Raw genomic sequence first — 21,487 nt, forward strand, 5'->3', positions numbered from 1 at the left:
CCCAGTATATTGACTTTAAAACATACCCAACTTGTTTGAAGGGAAAGGGAACGTGCTTGCGTGGTTTCTTGGCCAAGTTTCCCTAATTGGGTAAACATTGTTAAATACAAGCAACTCGAGCGTGAGATTACTGAGAGAGATTTTTGGACCTTGGAATTTAAACTTGTTGTATAATCAGGGTTACCACAGTTGGTAAAAATCCGGGAAAAATCGGGGATCTTCAAGAAGGATGTCATGCAATTCTAAAATGATCATTAGCGATAGGGAATTTCATATTGCTTCGGCAATTTTCCTGTACAAGAATTAATACTTTGGGTAATGTTAGTCATTTTTAAAAACTAAAGAGGACTATTGTACAGGGTGATTCTGATAAGTCTGGCATAAATTAACGGGGATGCATGTTCTTTGGGCAATTTTGAGAAACACCCTCTAGAGGCGAAGATAAATTTCTGAACAACCTTTATAATATCACTTACAAGACTAAGGAAACGGTGTGGAATAGAAAACGTTCTAGCTTGTTATACTACGCACTTCATAGCAATGACCATACAGTATCAGATTCCAACTTGTCTTCTATCGCGGCATAATTCCTAAAACTCCGGAAACGACTATGGGTACGGAACATATAACACCACGAAAAAGTGGTTAACTCCCAAGGCGGTAGCCAGAATAGCCGATAAAAAAGTATCTTTAAGGCCAAAGTCCTTTGATTTCTGACCCTCAATATTATTTATAGCTTGTATTTCAGTTACGGTAGTGGTGTCTTTGAAAAAAAACCACGTTAAAAAGTGTCCTATCAAGCGAAACCTAGCCACCATCCACACATCGTTACCTCCCTACGTTCTATCTGAGATATCTTCATTACCAAAGCATCTCCGGTCCCGGTGTAACCACGTCATACCTATATGTATTCGCGTCTCACGGTGTTATAAAAATTTGGTGAACATGAGAGAGAGAAAACAAGTCGTCGTAAAAAAGAACTTAAAAAATGAAATCCATAACTTGGAACCTTTTCATTTGGCGGAGCCATGAACCGCTAGAACGACGACCAGAAGCCGGGGAAAGTATTTCGGGTAACTGTACTACCAGTGGTATAACGTAATTTTCTAAAGAAAAGCTCTGAAGCGCGCCCTTATTTTTCCATCAAAAGAAAATCGAAATGATGCTCTGCTGGGAAAGAAAGTTGAGGACGATGGAAGAGGTCGGGATCTGTGGTGATGGTGTTGAGAACGGGGGGAAGATCAAGGAGACCGACACTTCTATTTTGATTCATGTTTTCAGAAGTATATAATACTTCTCTTCGAAAGGAGTGCACCATAAAGAGGGGTTATTGTAACCAACATCAGAATATTTGGAGCAAGGTTACTAAACCGTTCCCTCATCATTACTCTATTAGCGCTTAACTATTTGCCAAGGTGCATGCGCATGTGGATTTTTGTCCCACGTCAAGACAATCAAGGCTTGTGGTTTGATTGCTGGGGATTTAGTACCAAACAGTTATAAAATTCACACCAACACGGTGCGATGCCCATCTGAAGTTTAATGAGCGAGAGAGCAAACAAAAAGGGTGAGCCTGGGAAGAATCATGTTACATAACTAAAGTATTAAGAGGATACAGAGTGTCATCCTTCTTCTATAATCCCCTTCTGATATTATCTCATAATTCGCTGCGTAATTCATTGATGATTGAAATTGTGATCTCTTTCTACTTGGGGATGGTAATTATCTTGGTTGTTAGCAGTTGTCACCCTTGGTTATTACATGAAAATCAAGGTATCCTTTAATCTCGCCTTTCACGATAATCTATCAGAGCTGATCGTTGTATCTTGCCTTGGACAAGATTCAATCAGAGTTAATCCTATTCTTTGAATATCTTTCCTTGTAAGATTGGATTCTGTGTTGGTGTCGAGCCTCTCGATGGAACTATAGTCCCCGCAGCTCATAATGGCGGGCTTCGAATGAAATGAGGCGGGAAAGATCCGCGGATGGTTAAGGCACGCTCCATCAGATTTGAAAGGAAAAAAAAAAACTAAAAGAAAAACAGTCTCTTTTATATGCTAGAGCTAGACGATGAGAGGGAAAAACTCTTTATTATCATAGGCCCTTGCCAACCCCCTTAATTTACCAGATACAAATAATGCTTTTCTTTTTAAATCGTAAAAAGAAAACCCAGAAACGAATGGAATACGCCTCCCGCAGGCCATTGAGAAATTCCCCGTATGGCTCTATCCAATCATAAACTTTGCTTTTGGATCTAATCAGGAAGAGACTGGTTATCAAGTTGAATACTCGCTTTCTATGGGTTGATTTGAATTGCACCCTTGCTCGGGTGTCGAGAGTCTCTCGGGGACCCAAAGGCGAGCGTCGTCGTCGTCGTCGTCGTCGTCGCTTCAAATGCCCAAAGGAAATCATTTCACCATCCTTTTGACGATATCTCGTGATTTAGGTTTCTACTGTTAGGACCGCACCATACTTTATACAAATGTAAATCCTTGACAGCTCGCTTTTCATTAAGTTGAAAGTATTCATACCAAGAACCCTCGTTCTTCACTATCCTAATTGTGTTGTGGACCTTCCGGTTCCAAATAAAAATCATAGGATCTATTGCTAAAAGCATAAGTTTATAAGATATGTTCCATAAGGATGACAATACCTATACTTCGTAATGCTAGAGACTTACTGAGAGCTCGTTCGAGAACGACGTGACAATTGACTACACTCGGTGGTTAATTTTGTCTGCACTAAACCTTTGACAGAGCCTCACCACAGGCGTCGCTTTACAAGAATATATGACGTTTCACCAACGTCACTTCGTGACAAGCTCCAGTTTGTAACCAGTGACAAACTTATGGAACTTATGCTAAAATTAGTCATTAATTTATATTTGGCTAACTCTCTCGCCCTTTATAAGCAGCTGGATAAAGTTTATATAAATTAAATTCTTCTTACTCGGCACCTAAACCATACAATAACGGTTTGATGTGGGTAATCCTTATCGTCTAGAACTCTTAGGTACTAGGGAGATAGATGATTGGCAACTAACACGCCAATCTTGCATATTTTCGTTTGGGGGCGAAGCTGCACCCATGCGAGCCAATGCTCTATAAAAAGACTAAATTAATGGTTTCTTATCCAAAGGGTTTCCCCGCGTGGTATACCATTTCGCGCCTCGCCGTTTTGATCTGGAAATAGACACTCACCTCTTTCAGTAGATAAACACTTAACTACAGTTTAAAGACCGTCAAACACGAAAGCGGCGCGCTTCCAATACCTTTAGTATATGCTTTTACTTGTGTAACAATATCCAGGAGTGCTTGTTAATCGTGTTTTATCACGGGCTTTCATGTAAAATTCTTTTCCAAGTTACAATTCGATACTCGAGCCTTAATGTTTAACGCGTTGTTCAAAGGGGTTGTTTAATATTTATTTATAATAACAAAACCATATTCTAAAGGTTAAACGGGCCGTTATTGTAAATTAAAACTAGCTAGGCCTACGTCATTGAACGATATGGTTGGTTATCCAAATAGCTATGGTTAATGCTGATTAATATTTAAGTGCTTGTTGCAAACGTTTCTTAAACTGGATTTAGTTCAAGCCTAATTTTTGTTTTTAGGCATTATAACCACAACCTCTGATCCATTGGACAGAGAAAGCGAAGCTCAACATATACTAGAGGTAACGTTGCGATGTAGATATTTGTAAGGTCTTTATCTAAACAATTGTAAACCACAAGGTTACTGTGAGTGATAATGGCGAGCCATACCCTCTTGAAAGCGTCACGAGAGTGGTAGTTGATGTTGAGGACATTAACGACAATGCCCCTGAATTTACGAAAAACTCTTTGCGATTCACTGTACCGGAAATGGAAAAATCCAACAAAGACGTTGTACTATGTAGAGTCATAGCGTGGGACCCTGACGAGGGCAAAAATGGAGAAATAACTTATTCCATCGTTGAAGGAATGGCTAGCTCATTCTTTACTATTAATCCAATATCGGGCGTTATTTCAACTCGGAACGAACTAAAAACGGGAATGTCTTACGAAGTTATGGTAAAAGCGTCCGATGGTGGGTCAACTCCTCTGGAATCAACCGCTACCGTTGTCTTGGAAGCTGTCTCTGTAATTAAAGAGTCAGCTAGACCGCCTGTCTTTCTACGTAGCGGGGGTTTACGCGCTGATACAGCCACTGCGCAAGTTACTGAAAAAGACAAAGTTGGGCACTTGGTTTACCTTATTGAAGCCCAAGATCCTGACAATGACCCCTTATGGTATTCCATTGAAAGTAAGCCACGGAGATATAATTGATTTTTAAATCATAGCTAACGAATATAAAACCTATAGGTGGAAACGAAGATCATTCTTTTACTATTGAACCGAGAGGGACTGCGGTTACTTTAGCTAGACCTCTCGATTGGGAGGCAAAATCATCGTACAATCTTTCCATTAAAGTTACAGATATGGTTCATTCCATTTACTTTATGGTAAGATAACATTTTGGGCCGCCATCGCTACGTCCGGATTAGCAATTTAATAAACAACATTATTTTTTACAACAGTTGCACGTTGGTGTTTGGGACGAAAACGAGTACCCGCCATTATTTTCTCAAAGATCATATAGCATAGACATTCCAGAAAGTATTCCATTAGGCTCGCCATTCTTTCAACTAACTGCAACAGATAGGGACCACGAAAAGAAGTTATTTTACGCTATTCACAATAGGTATGTACTAATTCATTCTCGTTAAGAGAATAACTACAATGCTACGGTGTCCCATAAATCATTTACCTACTTACTTTCAGCGCAAGTCCAGGGAGCTTAAGTCATTTCCAAGTTGATGAAAGAACTGGTTCAGTCTCAGTTTCGGGTAAACCTCTGGATTATGAAAGCTGTCGTAAACACATTTTAACTATGGAAGTAAAGGATCAAGGAACGCCGGCTAAGAGAGATTACGCTAGATTATTAGTACACGTACAAGACCGCAATGATCACGCACCCGAATTTCTGGCACCAATGTTTAGCGCTAAAGTATTTGAGACGTCCGCTAAGGGAACGTCGGTTGTTCAGCTGTTAGCCGTTGATAGGGACAAAGGGAAAAATGCAGAGATTACTTATTCATTGGTCTCTGGAAATATAGGTGGAGCGTTTTCCGTTGATCCAACTCTGGGAATTTTGCAGGTAATTTACTTAACACATACGTACTTAACTTTAATTGGAAGGGTTCAATGATTTAACTATATTATTTAGGTGTCGCGTGAACTGGATAGTCAGATCATGCCCGAATATTTTTTAATGGTACGCGCGAATGACCACGGGATACCGACATTGAACAGTACGGTAACTGTACACGTTAAGGTGACACAAGCTGATAACGCGTCTCCAAAGTTTGAACAGAGTCACTATTCCGCTGAATTATTTGAAAATGAAAGAAGCGGTACATCGGTCGCGTCTTTTTCCATCCGCAGTCGGTCATCGGTTTACTTTGAAATTACGGACGGAAACAAAGACAATGATTTTGTTATAGATTCCATCTCGGGTATCGTTAGTACATCGCGAGAATTAGATTTTGAGAAAACGAAATTTTATAATTTAACCGTTCGAGCGACGAACATGGTTGGTTCAAACGCTAGCGCCACATTGTCGATACACGTGCTAGATCGAAATGACAACCGTCCCGAGTTTGAGCGAGAAGTGTATATGGGTAGGGTTAGCGAATCGGCCGAAGTTGGAAGTTTTGCCTTAAGGGAAGATAATAACCCGTTGGTTGTGAAAGCATCAGACAAGGACTCGGAAAGAAACGCTATCTTGAACTTTGAAATTGTGGAGAGATTTGCTCAAAAATATTTTCAGATTGACAAAAGAACAGGTTAGTGATAGTTTTTGGTAATTAGTTGTAAGTTTGCAGGGAACATTGCGTTAAAAATGGGTGACTAAAGACAAATGCCTATTTGAATTTCTCCATAGGAGCCATAAGCATCCTTTCACCATTAGATCACGAGACCCATCCTTATTTCATATTCACCGTTCAATTATCTGACCTTGGAAGGCCAAGACTAAGCGCACTGGGAGCGGCTCAAGTTAACATTACAGTTTTAGACGTTAACGATTGCGCGCCAGTTTTCTTAAAATCACTTTATTCCGCGACACTGCTGCTTCCAACGTACAAAGGAGTTGTCGTTACCAAAGTTCAAGCTCGTGATCCTGATAGCTCCGAATTGAAATACTCTATCGTATCGGGCAATTCGAATGAACAGTTTATCGTTGATTCGGTTACCGGTGAAATAATCGTCAATAAACCAGAAAGCAACAAAAAGGAATACGAAATTAATTTAGCCGTGGATGATGGACAGTTTGAAAGCAGTTGCGTTGTTAAGATACAAATACGGGAGACTAGAAGCAGCGGCTTAAAATTTAGCAAAGAAAAATACGAAGTTAGTTTGCCAGAAAATGTTGCTGGTAGCCCCGAAACTGTTTGTGTTGTGACAATTTTGGGAAGTGCTCTAAACGAGCACGTTATATTTTCCATTCGAAATCCATCGCCAATGTTTTCCATTGGTAAAACGTCAGGAGCCGTCAGAACATCGGGTAAGATTCTTCTTTCATTGGCTTACTTTTTAGATTTACTACAAATAAAGCGTGGCCGCATTTTAGACTTTAGATTATTTAATAAAGAGATTAAAATTTTGGTAGGTCGCCCGTTTGATCGCGAAGTTAGAAGCAGCTACACTCTGGTTGTCGAAGCCAAGAGTGAATTATTAGAAGCCCCTCGTATCGCGCACGTTTTAGTCGAAGTGACCATAACGGACGTGAACGACAATGCACCGATGTTTGTCAACTTACCGTATCATTGTGTAGTGCCTGTTGAAGCTCAACCGGGAGATTTGGTTCGAAAGGTATGGTTACCATTATGTTTGCGCTTTACTACTATGGTAAAACAACAAAAAAATATATTGCGGGTTATAGGTATCGGCAATTGATCTAGACATAGGTCAGAATGGTTTCGTTCAGTATGAATTGCAAGAATCGGATTCTTCAGCTTTTTTTACAATTGATTCCAAAACTGGAGATATTCGATTGAAACAGAACTTGGGTTCACACAATACAGACTATCATTTGGTGGTGATAGCTATCGACTCTGGTACGTATACAGTGTAATTTTTGACAGTAATTTCTTGTTTTTCATATCATGTCAGTGTCATTGTTGACAAATAATTTCTCGTTTTAACATCATGTCAGTGTCATTGTTGACAAATAATTTCTTGTTTTAACATCATGTCAGTGTCATTGTTGACAAATAATTTCTCGTTCTAACATTATGTCAATGTCATTCATTTCAGGTGATCCATCTCTAAGATCAGAAGTGACCGTACCAGTTAAAGTTATCAATCGTAACATGCCAGTTTTCCCTCAACAGTTCTACTCGGTCTCAGTACCTGAAAACATCGGATCTCAAATTCCTGTTTTGACAGTCCAGGCTACGAGTCCTCAAGGTCGCCAACTCATCTATAGCATCGTTGCCGGAAATCAGCAAGAGGAATTTGCTGTGGACTTCAATACAGGTAAGGAACATTTTCTTTTAGTAATACACTTATTGAAAAATCCGCGAATGTTCTACTATAAAAACTGGTTAATTTTAAGATTAATTGATAACATTATCAACAAGAAATTAAATAAATTAGTGTACCATTGTTACTGCTAATTGCAGTGAGAGTTAATACTATATTAGGCATATGACGTAACGCGGCTTGGGGTTGTGTTTCTTCTTGTAGGTTTTTAGTACTATACTTTTCCCTCAAAATGGTAGCTAGTCTATTACGATACTTTTGCTTAGATATTTCATCAAATTCCCGCGCCTGTTCTGTGTGAATTCGGGGTGATTTGATGAACCTTGGCCAATCTGCGCTACCTATATTCCCAGTTTTGAAACAAAATCAAAGGAAACATATTGCCATTATTGCATTGCATTTACTTTGCGCTTCAATTATAGCACTGAAATTGTTTACTATTATCCCGAGCAAATATAGCGTATGTACAGACTTCAATTATACCTGGCAATGTTATTTCTATAGCAACACTATCTTTGACTACGATTATCAGTGCAAAATGCAAATACCAGGGCTCCCATCTGGTCTCTAAAATACCTAAAAGTCTCTACTTTTTGGGTAGGTCTCTAAACCACCCTAAAATCGCCATTTGGTCTCTAAACCACCCTATTTTCGAAAATTCCCGTTTTTAATATTCCATCTAAAATTTTTTGCAACAGTAAAACTATTCCCACTCCGATCCACAGGGAATTATTAAACGCTATAACCTTTACAAATGACCTTGGCAATATCTCGCCAATTTGAACTATGTGTTTCCGGTTTTTCTCATTGGCTGGTGGAACTGTGTTTAGAAAGTAAATTCGTCTTGGCTCGGAGAGGTTTATTTTGGTTTTTCAACTTTTTTTGTGATACTTCCGTACAAATAAAGATCTAATTTTGATTTTGAATTGGTCTCTATTTGGTTCCTATTTCCAAGAATTTGGTCCTTATTTTACCCTATTTTTACCGTGAAAGGTCTCTTTTTTCACTATTATTTTAAGAAATTTCTGTGGGAGCCCTGAAATACCCTTCCTTGAACCACCTTTTTTTGACAAAAGAAAAAGTATAATATAAAAGTATGATTACCGCTTTGTTCAGATTAAAAATGGCTAATGTCATATCATAGGTCGTATATTGACAATAAGTATGATTCTACGACACTTAACATTAAGGAAGGTTGTTCCCGTGTTATAGACTAAGGTTTTGTTTGAACAGGGTGTGGACACTTTCTGGGCTACCCATAGTGTTTATTCTTATCGAGGGACCGATCACTCAGTCTGATCGGCTACGACGAATGTGAAAAGAAGTAACGTGACTTCAATATTTGGGGAGGGGGTGGGGTCTAAATTCTATTGCCTAAGCTGGTGACTTCTGGTCACCAGCCAGAACCGAGATAAGCGGGTGTGACACACGATAATATTCCTAGTAGTTCTCTCTATTGGCTCTGCCTCGAGTTTTAACAAATAACAATTTGAAAAAAATTATATTTCACCCGGGAACACCTTTGTTAACGTTTGAATGTCGTACTTCTGGTTATAGTGGTACTTATTTCATCAAGCGAATATGTGGTTAATTAAAAAGAAAAATATATTAATTTATGAACATGCATTCAAAATATGGAAGCAAGGCAGCATTTCTAATGAAAAGATGAATGTACTGAACCGAAATTAATTAGGATATTTTCCTTTCTACACCTCATTTTTCTAGTTTTTTTCAAGCAATTATTTTTCAGCACTTTACTTAATTAGTTCTAATTTGTTTTTCTTCTTCAATGAATCAAATACCGCATAAATTTCACTATATTGATAATAAATGGTTTTCAGTTCTCTTGGGTTATTGGTTTAAACTATCAACACGCTTAAGTATATTAATAATAACCTTTATGAGAAGAAAGTTCATTACAATTTGTTCCACAAATTTAATTATCTTCAATTAATGTCGCGAGGTTGTGCAATAAAGGGTTCTGCAAGTAGCTCGCGCAACGATTGCACTGGGCAATCAGGAAAGTACAACAGCAATGGCGGAAGGGGTAAAACAGTTTTACTAACTTCAAGCCTTGACTTGCGGAACCTTTAGTTTTAAGCTTTTTAAAAACACATAGGTGTGTTTAAAGATATTCAAAATATCAGGGTTCGAAAGGCCAAACTGTGAAACCTTTCATAAACAATCGTAGGTCATAGTGTACAGTTGGAATGCAGAGTTTGTTGAACAGAATTGTAATGAGCTTAACGCCAATTACTTATCTCGTAATTTTTAATTTACCCTAACTGAGCTAAGGTTTATTAAATTTTGAAGCCATTTTCTCTTAAGTTCTGGCAATGACGCAATAAACGATGCTTACGTAAATTACTTATATTTACGAAAAAATGCATGTTATTTCAAAAACTCATTTTGGTTTATTATCATTTGGGTATTAATTTTATAATTTAATTATTTTGGCCATATATATCCTAATTAATTTTATTTTTATATCAAATTCCTCTTTTTTTATTTTCTTCTCTCTCTATATATATCTTTTTTCTCTCTCTCTCTTCTCTCTCTTTCCTCCGTTTTCATTTTTTTTATATGGAAACAATTTTAAATCCAGACCCCGGGCCTAGTTCTGGGCCATGTGAGTATTTCATGATTTCAAATTTCCTTTTTTATTTTTAAGTATGTTTTTATTAGAATTAGTTTGAAAAAAAAAAGCTTTATTTATCCAATCCCTCCCGCTTTTTAATGATGAAAGAATGTTTTGTTCTTTGTACAGTTTTTTTTTATGGAATTTTGTTTTTAAAATTTTGGGCAAATTTTAAGGAGCTTCAATTCATCGAAAAATGATTCACTTCTTTTCTTCTTGCGCTTATTATTTCAGTGTAAAAACACGCTCGGCAAAATCTTTTGCTTCAAATCACGTGACTCACGTCTTTTACGTTACAAAATTTGGAAAATAATGATGCTATATTTGTTAATTGAGTGATCGTTTTATTCAGGGGTATCTTCTGGTTATTTGTCAATTTTTTTAATTGCAATTAAGGAAGTAGAGCAATCAAAGGCGCGGTTAGTAGATTTAAAGTCTACAAAATATGTCTACAAGAAAGGTTAAGACACCAAATAAAAATATGAATAAATATAAGCTAAAAAAAACTTTTATTATTTATTTTTTTTTTAAACACCCAATCGCCATCTTTACCTTCGCTGGTGTCGGCGATTTAAAACACCAGTCTCTCCTTTATTATTGGCTTGAAAGTACTAGATTTAATAAGGAATGCATACAGCTAATCGGAATCTTCGTGTAGCCATTTTCACAACGTATCTAGGCGGATTTTGTGGGAAAAGTTAGACTAATCATTGTGTATGACAAATTTTACCTTGCGAATCATCAAGCTCGCTGAGCTGGCACCCGACCTCACGTTGAAAGACGTCAGAATTATGAGGCGTGTACGAATAATGCTTAAGCCCGGCCCACAAAACCCGAATAGAAATTAACATTGGATACATGGGGACTAAAATTATTCCTATTAACTGTATGTGTTCCTGATTTTATAGATACAAATGTAAAAATAGGATAAACGCACCAAAAAAATGTTTGGTGGTGAGGAACTGCTAAATGAAAGGTCAACTCTTAGCTGGTAAAGAAAGAGTTGGTACAATTGTAGCTTTCAATAGAGCTATCTCAATTGTGACGTCAGTGCCTAGGTAAAACGTCACGGGCTTAGCTTTGGCAGTGGCCGGCCATGTTTGGTACCACTTTGGTTCTATGGGCAAATAGCATAGGTGACGTCACACAAAAGCTTCTGAGATAGCTCTATTCTCTTAATTCTTGGTTAAGGCCGTACCACCTTCTTCAGTGCCAGCTGTAATGGAGAAAGAGGCTTACACTTATAACGTTCAAGACGTAAATCGCGACGTTTCCTGACACAAATTAAAGCCTTTGGTTTGAAGTACAGGTTAATGTAGAAGTAAAATCGGAGCTTATCTATATAAATTCAAAATTAATATTCAACCTACTATATTTACTGCGCGATGCTGATTTTCTATTCATATTCAGACCGACATTTCATCAAAACCTCTATGTATCGGTATTTGCTTATAGAGTTACGCTGTTAGGTATATAATAGTACTTATAAATTAGATTTCGTTATGCAGATTTTTCAGTTTAGTTTTGATACAGATGAGCTTCGTAGAATCGTGTAAATCTATAATTTCTTTCTGGGCACTGAATTTATTTTTTAGGTTAAAATTTGTCCAGAATTTTAATGCGCATGTTCGGCAGAGATTGTATATAGATAGAATTATACCGCGGTAGTTTTGTTTCGTTTTTGTTTTAATTTGTTAGGCTTGGTTTTTACCTCTGTGCATGAAATTTATATATTTGTAGATTTTTTTGAAATGTGTTTTGTTTGTACAAGTGGGTAGGGTAGCCACAAAATACAAAATGTTCAAATACAGCAATGATATGATAAAAAAATTATATTTTCGTGTTGTTTTTTAACCCATTGAAAGAGTTGCTGTAGGTACGTTTTAAAACGAGTATTTTGTGATTGTTGTATTTTTATTAGCTATACACTTAGCTTTATGAAAATATAACTCGCTGCCATGTGGTTTTAAGGTCATATACCAGGTTCAATGCTTTAAATAATTAAAAGCCATTTGCTATTCAGTTTAATTAGTACCATCTCTAATCAATTGTGGTCCCCTTATGCATTTGGCTTTTCAGTATTTACAACTCGAACATTGGTAAATGTGTCTGGGCTAACGGGGTGGTACCTTCAACTTTGAACGGTTAAAATGTGCTAAGCTTCGTGTCAAGTAGTTTGTCTTAAGTGTTTTAAATTTTTCTTTCGTTTATTTAAAAAACAATTTCTACACGAAATTTCATCACTGGTGGCTGAAACCTTTCGATTAAAGGCGTCATTTATGTCGTGGAAGAGCTTGATTACGAAGTTAATCAGTTACATCAGCTAACGCTTAGAGCTACTGATTCGGTTTCCGGTTATTACGCGGAGGTTCAAGTCAGCGTTTCTGTCGAAGATGTTAATGACAATCCGCCAGTATTCACGCAAACATCTTTTAACGCTACTGTGTCTGAATCCGCGCCATTTGGAACTTCTGTCTTAAAACTTTCCGCGTCAGACAGAGATACTGGCGCGAATAAGAAAATACAATATCAACTCGCTGTTCAACAAGGTGGTGACGACAAAGACAAGTTAGTTGAAAACGACTTAGTAAAAAAAGCACTAGGCCTAGATATTAAGTTAGAATTTGCAATTGCGTTACAGAAATTTTGATGTCTCATCAAACAATGGATTTGTTAGTTCTGACTACTTCCATCTCGAACCAACGGAAGGGATTTTATGGATTAAGCAAATCCTAGATCACGAAACGCACAAAAGCCATCATTTGAGCGTAGTTGCGCATGACGGTGGTTCTCCCACACTTAGTTCAACCGCACATATATGGATTAATGTATTGGACACAAATGATAATCCACCAAAATTCGAACACGCCACATATAGCAGCTCAATTAGCGAACACGCTCAAAGGGACCAATTTGTTACCATGGTTGTGGCCTCTGACCCTGATGAATCTGATCAAAACAAACTTTCGTATTCCATTGTGGGTGGCAATGACTTACAAGCATTCCGTATTGACAAGCATACTGGTACGAGACGATTACCTCAATAAAAGTTGAAGTATATGACGAGTATTCTTTTAGGAATGGTGTACTTGGCCAGTGTACATCATCTGAGTCAACAAACTCGTCACACTTTAAATGTTTCGGTGACTGACGGTGTACACTCCGCACATACGCGAATATGGGTTGATGTAAAAAGTGCAAATCGCCACACGCCAGTTTTCTCAAAAACTAGCTACGAAGTGGCGTTAAGCGAAAATGCACCCTCTGGAACCTCGATGGTTATACTAACTGCTAAAGACGATGATGGAGGAGAATATGGTAGATTCACTTTTGGAATTCAAAGTCAAGAGGGTCGCAAACTGTTTTCACTAAATCCAAATACTGGTAGCGTTAACATTTTCTTTCATTGAAAAACCTTAATATGACAGTCCTGGATACAGTTTTCGGTTTTTCTTTGTAATTTAAAGGTGAAATCAAAAGCCAAGAAGTTTTAGATAGAGAATTTCGGCATATTTATGAAGTACCCGTAACTGCGACTGACAGAGGTGGCAGAGTTGGTTTTAGCGTAATGCGTGTAACAGTTACAGATGCAAATGACAATGTACCTCAGTTTTCTGTTGCCGAATATCGTACTAGTATTAATGCAAATACCACAGTTGGAACCACAGTACTGAAGGTATTTTTCTGCGGTTTGGAAATTTATAAAGGGGAGGGTTCTTATTATTATCGATGTTAAGGTTCATGCTTCTGACGCGGATGAGGGCGCGGCTGGAAGTATAGAATACAGTATTTATGAAGATCCAAATGATGAAGTTGGCTATCCATCTATTACGAGTCGTGGTGGGATTAGAATTTCAACGACTAGCATATTTGCCGTTACTCATGACAGTGGGGATATATATTTATTACAAAAACTATTTAATTTACGTATGTATATTGACGAAAACTTTTGTTAGAGAGTTTGAGTTTATTTATTTTGCCATCTTATTCTTAAAGAAAATGAGGAATTCCAATTTTTCGTTCGAGCGAGAGATAAGGGTGTCCCGCGTCAAGAAAGTCACGTTCCAATTGTTATAAGAATAGCTGACGCCTTGGAACCGGTTCCGAGTTTCGAGCAACTTAGCTACGAGTTTTTCCTCTCGGAAGGCTCACCATTGGGTACAGTTGTCACCACGTTAAACGTCAGCAGTTTTCCAGTCCATTTCAAACTGGCGCCAGCTTTGGAAGGAACAGATGCGGAATTGCAATTGTCAAAGTTCAGCGTTGATCCTGTGACGGGCCGATTGTCTCTAATGGCTCAATTGGACAGAGAACAAGAAGCAACGTACTCGGTCACGGTTCAAGCTGAATCCGTTATGTCCGGAGGACGAGGTTCCAACAATGGACTCGTCACTTCCACCGATATTCTTATAAGAGTCATGGATGAAAACGACAATCCACCCATATTTGAGTCTGACTATTACGCCGTGGAAATTGCTGAAAATTCGCCAAAGGGCTCGACAGTTTTGAGAATCGCTGCCACGGACAAAGATCTAAGTCGAAATGCCGAAATTTCGTATTCGTTCGGCGATGGTGGTGAAATGGCTGCCGGCGTATTTCAGTTAGATCAAAAGACTGGATGGATTATGACTTTAAATAACCTGGACAGAGAAAAGACTCCGAGATATAGGTTTGAAGTAATAGCCAAAGACGGAGGCACTCCTAGTTTGAAATCGTCAGTTTGGGTAGAGATTGAAGTGAAGGATTATAATGACAACCCAACCATTTTCAAACAACAAGAGTATACAGTGTCAGTCAACGAAGATAATTTGCCAGGTTACGTTCTCTTATCACTTGATGTCGAAGATGCTGACATAGATCAAGGTAAGCTTCAAAGTTTCACTTTCTTCACGCAATATTTTTTCATTTCAATGCCCCGCATTATGTTTCTATAGATGCTTTCCAAAATAATGGTAAAGAAAAAACTGCTGGAAAGCATATCAACCAGTTTTATATAACATCCGGAAACCCTCAGACAACATTCGGTGTTAGTCTGGCGGGCGAAGTTTATATTAACAAACCATTGGATAGAGAGACGCAAAACCAGTATACACTAAATGTGGCAGTGACCGATGGAATTTTCGTGTCTAACACTCAACTACTTATCACTATTCTTGACGTGAATGATAACGTTCCAGTTTGCTTAAAGTCCAAGTATAATGAACTAGTTTCGGAAAGCATCGCCCCGCAAACTTACATTTTAACGGTTGACGCGGCGGATGCGGACGAAGGGAAAAATGCCCTGTTGGAATTCAGTCTTTCGGGCCATGGCTCGGAGGATCTTTATATTGACTCAACGTCAGGTTACGGACTATTGAAAACTGCAAAGCCACTGGACCGAGAACGACAATCTCGCTACTCTTTGGTCGCCCTTGTTAGGGATATGGGAAAACCCGAATGGTTCTGTACCAGTTCATTGGAAATCATACTTAGCGATGTAAATGACAATGCTCCGGTATTCAGCCAAGAGATGTATTCCGTAGCTGTCCCGGAAGACTCCCAAGTTGGCACGTTAGTGGCCAAAGTGCACGCTACTGACCCTGACTTGGGAATGAACCGTCGAGTTAGCTACTCGTTTGTTGACTCGGCCCATAGTCATTTTTCCGTTGATTCGGGAACGGGAATTGTTCGTCTTCAAAAGCCACTGGATCGCGAAACTCGCGCCATGTACAACCTTACAGTTCAGGCGAAAGATCACGGAACACCTCAGTTATCATCTTTATGCACCCTACTCGTTTTAGTACAAGACATAAACGATAACCCTCCCGAATTTGCCCAAACGTTCTATTATATTTCAACTTCGGAAAGCACTCCTCCTGGATCCGAAGTCATTCGAGTATTTGCAACTTCGAAGGATAGTGGCATTAACGCTGAAATTACTTACACCATTATCGAAGGAAATGATTTTGGATCATTTGAAATTCATCCAAAATCCGGAGTAATATCCGTTGCGAAATTGATGGACTACGAAGCCATTAGGGATTATTGTTTGACCATCCTGGCCAAAGATGGTGGTACACCTCCTTTGAGTAATCAAGTGACGGTCAACATATCAATTACAGATGCCAATGATAATCCGCCCATTTTCTCGCAACCAGCCTATTTTGCTTTGGTATCCGAAGACGCCAGAATTGGATTCACTGTTATTCAAGTAAGTTTTGATGTAATTTCACGAGCCAAATGGACGTGTTTCTACAATTGTTAATATCCTCTCAGTTACTAGCGAGCGATGCTGACAGTGCGGTTAATGGCAAATTAACATTCAGCTTGCGCCATGGCGATATTCATGGCCAGTTCAATGTACACCCGGAAACGGGGGATGTAATTGTCGCAGCCCCTCTTGACAGGGAAACTGTATCAAATTATGTTCTTCAAGTTGAATGTATAGATAGTGGCACGCCACCTCTCGCGACATCAGCTTTGGTCAACATTGAAGTTTCTGACATCAATGACAATCCACCCTTGTTTTCTCAAGTTAACTTCACCGCCATTGTTCAGGTCAGTTTTGGCGCAAACGTTTTCCTTCTTCGGTCAATTTTAAAAGAGCGTAATGGTCTCAAATAAAATATTATAACTATAAAATCACGACCAAGTCTTTTTAGATGAGTGAATGTAATCTTTATGGCTGTATCGTGTGTTTACATTCTTAGGAAGGAAAGCCTATAGGTTTCACAATCCTCAAGTTCTTGATAACGGATAGTGACGCTCCACCAAATGATGGACCATTCAAACTCGATATTATATCCGGGAACGAGGACAAGTCATTCCGACTTGTTCAGCAAGACGCCACGTTAAGATCTGCTAAAGTGTACAATCACTTGGAAAGAAGCAATTACTTACTTCACATCCGGGTGTCTGATAGAGGCAGCCCACCACTCTCTAGCGATACGTGGGTGAATGTCAGAGTTATTGAAGAGAGCAAGTATCCTCCGCAAGTTCAACCATTGCGAATATCAGTTAGCTCTTATTTGGATGAATTTCACGGTACGTATTTTTAATTCAATTACGCCCATCCTCGCGCGCTTTACAAGGTTATAATATACTTTAGGAGGGGCTCTTGGAAGAATATTCGCGACTGACGATGACCCGTATGATAAATTAACTTACGACATAGTATCTCAACACAATCATTTATTTATGATTGGTCGCGAAGATGGTTTACTATCCGCGCGCGCTGGTTTGGATGTTGGGTCCTACGACGTTAACATTAGTGTCACGGACGGAAAATTTACTTCTCACTCCATGATCTTCGTTGAGGTGGTCCTAGTTTCCCAAGAAGCGGTTGAAAACGCGGTTATTTTAAGATTGGCTGGCGTAACACCCGAAGATTTTATCCTAACATATCAAGTCGCTTTCGTGAAAGGATTGCAAGATGTGTTTGGCGTGAAGCAAAGAGCTATCGAGTTGCTTAGCGTTCAACCGGCTAAGAAAGAAAGAGATTCCCAGAAATCCTCGGTTAGTGAGAAACCGCCTACTAGGAGTAAAAATGAGAAAAACCGCAAGAAAAATCCTAAACGCTCCAAAAGAAATATGTTCAGTTTCTTGGATGATGATGGAAATGAAGAAATGTCTTGGGAACAAGAAATTAGAACGCGTAGAAGTTACGCGGACGAAGGTGATCTAGATGTCCTATTTGCCGTTCAAAAGAGTTCCATCTCCGGTATGAATAGAGGAACCTATTATGTACCCAACGAAATACGATCTAGATTAAGGGAAAAGTGGAGTTCATTCCAAGCGACTCTTGGACTAAAAATTATTCAGGTTAGTTTCATGGGTTTACTTGTACGGAATTGCCGCGTAATGAGTACTTAAACACTGTAATTTTCCTAATTTTATAAATTAGATCTCGAAAAATCGCTGTACTAAGGAGTTCTGCACCAATGGAGACTGTTTCGATAAAATGTCATTGGATCAGTCCTCTCCACTCAGCATTACAACCGAGACATTTAGTAACGTGTTCCCGCAACATCAACAAAAGATTCATTGTATATGCCAACTTGGCTACGGAGGTACGAGATTGACAGCTTATATACGATATAATCACTTGAAAAATAACGTTTTTGTAGCAGTAGTAGTAGTAATTACTGTCTATGATATTTCAGGGGCTCATTGTGATGTTGTTGTAAATGAATGTGCCAGACAACCTTGTCCACCGAATCAAATATGTGTGCCCAGTTCTGACTTGTCTTCTCCATTGCTGGCTCATACTGTGGGGGTCAGCTCGTCTGGTCAGCCTCATACTAATGGTTACACGTGTCAATGCCCCGCGGGAAAGGGAGGTTTATTATGCGACCAAGAACTCGAACCTCCGTGCGAGGGAAGTAATTGTTATATAGGCCGGTCACCAGTAACGTTTTCGGGACGAAGTTACGCGAGATATTCGCTTAATACACCCATAGACAGACATCTAACTCTCTCCTTGCATTTCCGAACCAAACAATCGACCGGAAACTTAATGTTCGCTTCGGGTCTTAGGGACTATAGTGTAGTTGAAATTCTGGACGGATTTGCCCAATTTCGATTTGATTGTGGAAGTGGTGAAGGTATAGTACGCGTTGAGTCACCGAGACTTAACGATGGCACTTGGCATCAGTTAGACGTTGAAAGACACGGGAATATGGCCAAAATTATCGTTGATAAACAGTACAAAGCCGCTGGAGGCGCACCGGGAGTGCATGATATCTTGAACATGGATGGCTCGGATATCTATTTTGGGGCAGAAATAAGATGGTTCAAGTCTAATAAAGTTACACCGGCTATGGGATCATCCGTTGCTGTTGGTATTTTACAAGGACAAATTGAAGACTTGAGAATGGGATTTGTAGGATGTATGGACGATATTAAAATTGACGGCACAAATATTCCTCTTCAAGAACGATCAAGCAATCAAGTCGCGACTCTGAAAAGGTAAATGTTCTAGACTGTTCCATTATACAATTTTCCGTCTTTGCGTCCGTGAGTGAGGTTAAGATTTTGATAGCGTAAAAACAATTTAGTTTAAATGATCAAATTACGTTATAGAATGAAGAATGTGGAATTTCACTGCCAGTCTTTGGCTGATCCTGGGCCTTGCGGGACACAACCATGTTACAACGGGGCAACGTGTACTCCAACGTCGACGAACGTAGTTGGTTCTTTCCAACAAGGCTTCATCTGCCAGTGTCCACCGCGTTTTGTGGGACCTTTCTGTAAAACGGACACGGATCCGTGCGCTAGTGATCCCTGTCTCAATGGTGGCATCTGTCAAAATCTTAATAATGATTACAAGTGCGTTTGTCCAAGTCGAATATCTGGAAAGCGGTGTGATTATGGCCGTTTCTGCAATCCAAATCCGTGCATGAATAAAGCGGCTTGCGAAGAAGGAAATGGTGGACCTATTTGTAAATGTCGTGGCTTTCACGGTGACCGATGTCAAAATGATGTTGATGAGTGCCAACTTAGTCCCTGCGCGAGAGGCGCTACTTGTATCAACCTTATTGGGTACGTTCATGTTTATATATATCTCTTTTATCTTTTTCGTAAATTGTCCAAGATTGACTTTGATTGTCCAAGATTGACTTTGATTGTCCAAGATTGACTTTGATTGTCCAAGATTGACTTTGGATTACCCGATAATAGAATTTCCCCGATTCCTTTTAGCACTTTGGTGTTGGGAAGGGGTGGGTGATCCTTTAGTGACACGACCTCTTTAAAAACGACACGCTTGTCAACATATAAACGGTTAATAATAGGGGCTGTTCGACCGTCTGTAAAACGAGCTCAGCATAGCGGGTGGTTAAAAAAGGTGAGGGGTCGGACAGTCCCTTTAAGCAACCAAGCAAAATATTTCGCGAGGGAAAATCTTATCTGGAAATAAGTGCACTTTCGCGTTCAAAATTTTACTCCGATAGAATAGAAGGCTTAAATTGAATCAGTGAAAAGGGAAGAATTTGCGAAAAAGTGGAAATGAAAAGTGGGGGAACTGCTTCCGTCAGTAGATCCCATCTAATAAGCTGTCCCTTAAGATCACCTTGAAAGATAACGTCAATAGATGCTTCTACTTTTAAAATTTACAACTCTTTATTGTGTAGAAAGGTGCGCGAGTTCAGACATAGATAATATCTTTGGTTCGGACGATGTCCATAGACTAAAGTATAGGAGAAATTTTAATTTTATTTATGTAAATTATATTATTAAATATATGGCAGCATGACATCCGCAGCGTATTGATGAGAACACCATAAGCATACTGTGATATAGATAGCTTTGTGGGTTCATAAAATATCCATGGTACATGATACTTTAAAGCTTTGATACTTGTAATTATGTACGCCTACTTATATACTTCTAAAAAAAGAAATTTGCTTTCTTAGTGGGAAATCACCTCTCAAAATTCTAAGAAAGACGTGGGGTTAGGGCCCTCCCTTTTACAATTTCTTCCCTTAACGCGTTTAGTTCTTCACCTCATGTGGCTAAAAGCTTTTAGTTAATAATGATAGATTTGATTCGCTATTGTATAGGTCATTTCAATGTCACTGTCCCGCTAATGTTACTGGTATCACGTGCTCGGAACACTTATATACGACGTCTATTACCTCTTCGGCGTGGAACACGACATTGGAGGAGGTGATAGGAATCGCTCTAGTCATCGCGTTCATCCTAGTATTAGCGTTCTTGTTAGCCTGTTGTTGGAGGTATCGGCACAAACGAAGGAGGCATAGACCGAACAACGAAATCAGAGACGACCAAGTGGCTGGGGAGTTTCTTATGAAAAACACGGTTTTAGAAAAAGACAATCTTAAGCGTCAAAGCAAAGTGAGCAATCTAGAAATGACTACCACGGCTTTTGGCACTGGCTGTCAGCAGCCACCTATACCTCCACGTCCTCTGTCCTACACTCCCAGCAACCAACCTTCGCTTCACCCCAACGCTCATCCCCACAGACTGAACCATCAAGATTCCCTATCTGGACTTAACAAATTCGAGACGTTGAATAGTTACGGATCCGCCGGCGCCGATTTAGAATCATTGCCACGTTACAGCAGCGAATTTTTGCAAAATATAAGTAAACCCATGTCCGTCTCATCCTCGGGTGGAACTAGCGCCGCTGGCTACAATACCAATCCAGCCAGCGGCGGACGCGCCAACAAAATGGACTGTTGGGAGTTACAAGACGCACCCATATCCAAAGATAAAATATATCAGGAAAAAATTCAAAATGGTACGTTTTCTAAACAAACTACCATCGCGCATTTTCACCAGTC

The 21,487-nt window shown here is 39.2% G+C and overlaps 1 protein-coding gene and 1 long non-coding RNA gene across 5 annotated transcripts in view; one reads left to right on the top strand and one right to left on the bottom strand.

The window, feature by feature from the left end:
* LOC149623650 (fat-like cadherin-related tumor suppressor homolog) overlaps positions 1 to 21,487 on the top strand; it is a 107,618-nt gene that overhangs the window by 82,837 nt on the left and 3,294 nt on the right. For 3 of the 4 annotated variants that reach the window (XM_089852820.1, XM_089852819.1, XM_089852821.1), the window contains 25 exons: positions 3,617 to 3,678; positions 3,737 to 4,286; positions 4,346 to 4,485; positions 4,561 to 4,724; positions 4,805 to 5,180; positions 5,250 to 5,868; positions 5,967 to 6,587; positions 6,693 to 6,895; positions 6,966 to 7,140; positions 7,340 to 7,561; positions 10,173 to 10,196; positions 12,476 to 12,773; positions 12,847 to 13,229; positions 13,284 to 13,589; positions 13,673 to 13,881; positions 13,943 to 14,132; positions 14,202 to 15,068; positions 15,140 to 16,395; positions 16,461 to 16,742; positions 16,895 to 17,228; positions 17,293 to 18,005; positions 18,088 to 18,253; positions 18,347 to 19,151; positions 19,266 to 19,724; positions 20,744 to 21,444. In XM_089852820.1, coding sequence (XP_089708946.1) covers positions 3,617 to 3,678; positions 3,737 to 4,286; positions 4,346 to 4,485; positions 4,561 to 4,724; positions 4,805 to 5,180; positions 5,250 to 5,868; positions 5,967 to 6,587; positions 6,693 to 6,895; positions 6,966 to 7,140; positions 7,340 to 7,561; positions 10,173 to 10,196; positions 12,476 to 12,773; positions 12,847 to 13,229; positions 13,284 to 13,589; positions 13,673 to 13,881; positions 13,943 to 14,132; positions 14,202 to 15,068; positions 15,140 to 16,395; positions 16,461 to 16,742; positions 16,895 to 17,228; positions 17,293 to 18,005; positions 18,088 to 18,253; positions 18,347 to 19,151; positions 19,266 to 19,724; positions 20,744 to 21,444 — 10,125 coding nt within the window. The remainder of the gene's footprint in view (positions 1 to 3,616; positions 3,679 to 3,736; positions 4,287 to 4,345; positions 4,486 to 4,560; positions 4,725 to 4,804; positions 5,181 to 5,249; positions 5,869 to 5,966; positions 6,588 to 6,692; positions 6,896 to 6,965; positions 7,141 to 7,339; positions 7,562 to 10,172; positions 10,197 to 12,475; positions 12,774 to 12,846; positions 13,230 to 13,283; positions 13,590 to 13,672; positions 13,882 to 13,942; positions 14,133 to 14,201; positions 15,069 to 15,139; positions 16,396 to 16,460; positions 16,743 to 16,894; positions 17,229 to 17,292; positions 18,006 to 18,087; positions 18,254 to 18,346; positions 19,152 to 19,265; positions 19,725 to 20,743; positions 21,445 to 21,487) is intronic. The other variant, XM_089852822.1, reaches the window with a different exon arrangement.
* Positions 2,334 to 3,741, bottom strand: LOC149623652 (uncharacterized). The gene is made up of 3 exons (XR_016374811.1): positions 2,681 to 3,741; positions 2,532 to 2,607; positions 2,334 to 2,450 (listed from the first exon to the last, which is right to left on the bottom strand). It is a non-coding gene; the product is annotated as an uncharacterized LOC149623652 (long non-coding RNA).

The sequence above is a fragment of the Phalangium opilio genome, unplaced genomic scaffold (genome assembly GCF_054372755.1).
Source record: "Phalangium opilio isolate 3A_F unplaced genomic scaffold, DU_Popi_V2 ptg000113l_1, whole genome shotgun sequence".
Taxonomy (NCBI): Eukaryota; Metazoa; Arthropoda; class Arachnida; order Opiliones; family Phalangiidae; genus Phalangium; species Phalangium opilio.